The sequence below is a fragment of the Anneissia japonica genome, unplaced genomic scaffold (assembly GCF_011630105.1).
Source record: "Anneissia japonica isolate Jap-2015-1 unplaced genomic scaffold, ASM1163010v1 scaffold284860_len1800451_cov186, whole genome shotgun sequence".
Lineage (NCBI taxonomy): Eukaryota > Metazoa > Echinodermata > Crinoidea > Comatulida > Comatulidae > Anneissia > Anneissia japonica.
In genome coordinates, this window is record NW_022706010.1 from 1,250,765 (window position 1) to 1,256,224 (window position 5,460).

The 5,460-nt window shown below is 36.5% G+C and overlaps 1 protein-coding gene across 1 annotated transcript; it reads left to right on the plus strand.

The window, feature by feature from the left end:
- The first annotated feature begins 1,101 nt into the window (after nt 1-1,101).
- On the plus strand, nt 1,102-5,071 carry LOC117106026 (beta-4C adrenergic receptor-like). The gene is made up of 2 exons (XM_033247356.1): nt 1,102-1,165; nt 2,558-5,071. The coding sequence occupies exon 2, from the start codon at nt 2,559-2,561 to the stop codon at nt 3,624-3,626; it is 1,068 nt and encodes a 355-aa protein (XP_033103247.1). The 5' UTR covers nt 1,102-1,165; nt 2,558; the 3' UTR covers nt 3,627-5,071.
- Nucleotides 5,072-5,460: the final 389 nt, after the last annotated feature.

Genomic DNA, 5,460 nt, shown 5'->3' on the forward strand with positions numbered 1-5,460 from the left:
TATATATATATATATATATATATATATTCTTGTGCTCTTCTTCAGCGATCAGACCGTCTTGCTTAAAGTTGGAATGGAGTCAATTTGATTAACTTATGATTGATTGATTGATTTATTGAGTGAGTGGGGAGTAAGTGAGTGAGTGATTGATTGACATTGTGTGTTACTGAAAGACTACAGCAAAAGCTTAAAATTATAGGACTATGACCTCGTACCTTATCGTTCATGGCCAACCAAATCATATTGCTACATTATGGTCGATGTAGTTTTACTGGTAGGACATTCGGTATATAGTCACAGACGATTCATAATCTAAAAGCGAGTTCCCTGCAATTATAACCCGTCTGTAATTAATTAATCTTACGTTCCAAAATCCAAACGGGCACGGGAAAACAATATTAGTTTTTGATTTTTGTTTCCATCTGTATATCCTATATTGTAACACCTACACCGGATTTTTTTTGATACAGTATTAAATGGCATACCCAGACCCAGCGTATGGCGAGAAGAGCGTCATCCACCCACGCCCCGCCTGGCTGCTGCAGCCAAAAACTCTGAGCCATGTGTATATACAAATGCCTATGGGCATGTAAATTACTTGTATGAGGCCTACATAATAACCAATGCAGCGATGGGTATGCTACCGTGCTGTAGGTTAAAGGCACCCAAATCATCTCCTCAACTTGTTAGTCGTGGCAGTGATGGTAAAGGCTTATTATCTGGAAAGCTGTTTGGACAATGTTTCCTGTTCCATATAAATACCCTGAAACGGATAAACCAATTCAACAGTTTTATCGTTCGTCTAGTCATATATTGGAACAAAGAATACAGTAATGGTAATATGAAATGGATTAAGACAAAATCATCTCCGTCATTTAAGCATACCAGTACAGTATTATATGCCTACCTAAATACCTAGGCCCATATTTGACAGTTACTTTAATTAATACAGATTAATAATTATCCGTCATTTAAACCAACTCTGATTAATTTCTTAATCTGTGTATGTAATAATATTTTATTAGCAATAAACAACATCAACGTTACATCAGTCAAATTGTATTTAAAAAAGAACACATCGTTCTCGATAATCATTTAAGAGTAATTCATAATTGCGTGGACAGTCGAGAACACTCGCTCCTGACCTGAGTGATTAAAATTAAAGGTGAGAAAACAAGATATTTTACCTTGAATTTATGTTAGCGCATGTTGGTCAGCGATGTAGCAGATACTGTACTTCAATATGCGCGTAAAAGGGGTTTTGGGTCGGGGGGTGGGGGGCAAAGGTAATAATTTTCCCGGTCAGTAATTTATCATATCCAACCCACCCCGCACCCCCGCCCTGATATAGAAAACTATACGACATAGGGCTTATCTTACTTATATCATAAGCACGCACGTGTGTTTGAAACTAAATATAAGCATTTTCATTATGGTTTTATTTATTACAAACATATTCTTTCACCATCAATACACATTGAGGCCCTTCTTTTAGGTAAAACGATCTATCTTAAATGTTCTTTCTATTTGAGTTGGGACTATTATGTGTTCAATTAACTTAGAAGGCAAAGGAGGACAAGCACAAGTTCTCACCCGCAAAATTTTTATTTGAGTTTAGGGCATATGTTATATGGCCACAAACGTTTTTTTTTTAAAACTGAATATAAGCATTTTCATTATGGCTTTATTTATTACAAACAACTTCATTACACATTGAGGCCCTTCTTTTAGGTAAAACGATCTTAAATAATAACTTAGAAGGCTAACTCTAAACAAAAACATAAAAAAGGTGTGTGTTTTTAATTCTAATTTCGTCGGAATTGATCAAAACTCCCTAAAATGTGCAATTTTTAGAGGAAATTTGGCTTAACGAGAAATTTGTGATTTTTAGGCACTTTCAGGGGGTGAAAGGGGCATCTTCAAGGGGCTGGGAAAGATTTTCCACAAATGGATATTTTGTCCTCCGGTGGTTACGCCACTGCGGAGAATATCTGGCGGCTTAGATCAAAGGAGCTATGGACACTTTTTGAAGTGGAGAAAGGGTTGCAGGGTGTTGTGAGTCTGGTCACTATGATATCGTCCTTTTTATTCTTGTCTTTATTTTTCTCTTCTCTTTTTCTTTTCCTTTTTCCCTTCCTTTTCTTTTCCCCTTCTTTCCCTCCCTCTCCCCTCTTTCTTTTCTCTAATTACCCAGCCCGGTACGACGGCTTGGTCAGCCCGGTAAAAACCGTCTGGGGGGGGGGAGGGGAAATCTGCCCCTGCTCTCCCCCCACCCGCCTGTTATACCACTGGATCGACCTGTCATTTCCCTTATTTAGGGCCTACTGCCAAAATTTCAATTAAGATTATTTTTAATAAATTCTGGTCCTCAGGTGGGGTAAACCAACCCTTTGTTTTCATGGTACGTACAGTATTAATTATGAATGTATGTATAGTGAATGTAATTACTAAATGAGCCTATGTCCTAAAGAACAACATGGCCACCGGAAATTTTTTTCTGCAGAAATTGTACCACTACATATTTTTGTGTTAGTTAAATTCATTTCTTTTTATACAGTATGAATAGATCTACGCTGAGCAACCCGACTTTTACAACGTCATCCATGGATGCGTATGGGAATGAAACGGTCTCCCTTACTACAGCTCCTCCGGTCGTAACATGGAGCAGAGCTGAACGGCAATTTCAAGTAGTCTGTTTGGCAATAATCATGATTATTGGTATTACTGGTAACGGTCTAGTAATCCTCTCCGTAATTATGTCACGGCGATTACGTACCGTCACGAACGTTTACGTTGTGAATCTTGCCCTTACGGATCTATTGACTGTTTTGAATATACCGTGGTCAGTTGTAGCATTGTTGTCAACCAATAGAACAGGTTGGCCACTGGCGGAGCGGCTGTGCGTTCACGCAGCGGGAACGTCGATCGTATGTGTGAACAGTTCGATATATACGATGGTTATGATAGCGATTAGTCGTTTAATCATGGTAACTAGCAAACGTAATTATCGTAATGCCTGGACACTTAAACGTTCCTGGGTAATAGCTGCGGTAATTTTTATCTGGTCGATTTCGGTTTTCGTATCACTTCTCCCAGTTTTATTTGATGTTGGCAAACTAGGGTTTGATACTCGTTACGGGTCGTGTACCTGGGACTCAAGTCACCCCAACTCACCGACGTACAGTACGATTCTTGCGGTTCTCTGGTTCCCAGTTTCATTCTCTGTGATCATTGTTTGTTATCTACTTGTGTTTCGTCATATTCGGAATCATACTAAAATGATGAAGTCTGATTTGACATTGCGTAACACCACAGATAATAAATTAGCGCATCGCCTAAATAAAACGCAGATTCAAGTTACAAAAAATCTATTCTGTGTCGTGATCGTTTACGTTATCTGCCTAACTCCGTTTGGCGTGTGCCTGATGTTGGATAGTGATGGTTCTATAAAAGCAACACCCTATGCAGCGATGATTTTGATACTGAACAGTTGCCTCAATCCTCTTATATATGCAGCTAAACATCCGAACTTTAAAAGTGTTTTTAAGAGTATTTTGAAATGTGACTTGAATGGAATTCCAGATCGAGCTTGTTGCTTAGGAAATACTACCAATAGGTCTAACTGAACTCTTTGGACTATTTATGAACCTGGAGCCTTGTGTGCCTTTAAAATTTAAAATTATTTTTATTATTTAACGGTTTATGTAGACATATACTCGAGTATGCTGCTCCAGTATGAGTACCACACCAAAAACAGCATATAACTTCTGTAAATAAACCACGTAGAATTACTAAACTGTGGGTTAAGGGAGATTTTTACAACGACTTGAACAACTTAATTTAGCAACTATGGATCAGAGAATGAAATATCTTATACTTTTTATTTTTAAGTATATCTATGGACAAATTGATTTTAATATACATGATTTTTGCTTTTAATCCCCGATATTCCGATTCCGTGTCCTTGGCAGCAATATTTTCTTTCAGGTTTGTTGTGCACCTGTGTGATAGCTTCCAAATTACGGTGGAAGCGAGCTATGTGAATTACATCGAACATTTATATAATAATAATACTTTATTTGAAAAACGTACGCCTTTCCATCGGCGGCACACGTCACGTGTAGTATGATGATGGATGCGTTCATAAAGATAATATTTAAAACAAATAATAGGGCCTATAAACAGTAACAAGATTATGTACAAAACGTGAAATTAAAAGGATTCTTAAAACTCGACAAATCTTTATGAACAGTAACATGTATAAAAAGTGCTCATAAGGTCAAATCAGGTCAAGTCTTAATTTTTACAATGTTTACCATTTATAACAAGATTTCTCTGATTTTTTTCAATTTTAAAAGTACGATGTAAGATACAATTTCGTTCATGCAAACAAATTTATGTACATGTCCTGATTGATTAGGTTTTACAATTTATAATATCATTTCTCTGTTTCCATGCCATTTTTAAGTACGATATACAAGATCATTATTATTTGTAAGTCTCCAAGAAGTATATCCATCATAGTGTTACAATCTCCACTCATGAATAACTACCATGTATTATAATCAGAATTGGATGTGATTTTATTTTCAGCAGCGATATATTCATGAGATTTTATTTTGTTAAGTCAACACGTCAACATAAAATGCATAATATCCTCTTCATTTTCATGGCATAGAGGGCAACACTTATCTACAACCGGACATTTACTCATTTTGGCGTTAAGTTGCAAGGTATTGGATCTTGCTTGAAACTTTAAACTGCTTCCATAGTAATCAGTTTTACTAAGATTACTGACTGCATTACTAATCCAGTTAACATTGCACAGATCGTTGTTTTTATGTTTAAATGTACTAACCCATCATACATCTCACAGTATATTCAATGAATTTCTCATCGTAGCCAAAAATTTTTATCTTATACTCTCTTCTGTACATGTTAAATACATTGAAGCGTTAAATAAGAGTTTTGGCCACCTGTAGAGTTCCATATTTTGGAACCTCGATAAATACTTTACTTTAAGTTTAAGTAGAGTAAAAATATGAAAAAAAAATGCCCAAAAAAATTGCAATAAAACGTTTTTTTTAATGTTTTTCTGTAGCATAAGGTCTAGAAAAACATATCAAAAGTTGGCAAAAATCGGACAACCAGAAATGGGTTTTTACAAGATGGGCGCCAAAATGGCGCCAATTTATTAAAACAGCTATAAATCAGGTACTTTTTGTCTTGGATTCGCAGTTTTTGTCTTCAATATAATGTTTTACTGGCCAATACACCTATTAAGACTACTTAGAAAGTGATCTGATCAATAATGAACAAATCATAGGCGTAGATCCCGGGGGGGATGGAGGGGATATATCCCCCCAATATTTGACAAGGGGGGGGGATGGTCCATTGTATCACCCCCCCCCCCAATATTTTGACTATGTATGGGATAAAATGGAGCTTTACCCACTTCAA

Coding starts and splice junctions, on each gene's coding strand:
- LOC117106026 (XM_033247356.1), top strand. CDS start 2,559: ATGAATAGATCTACGCTGAGCAACCCGACTTTTACAACGTCATCCATG.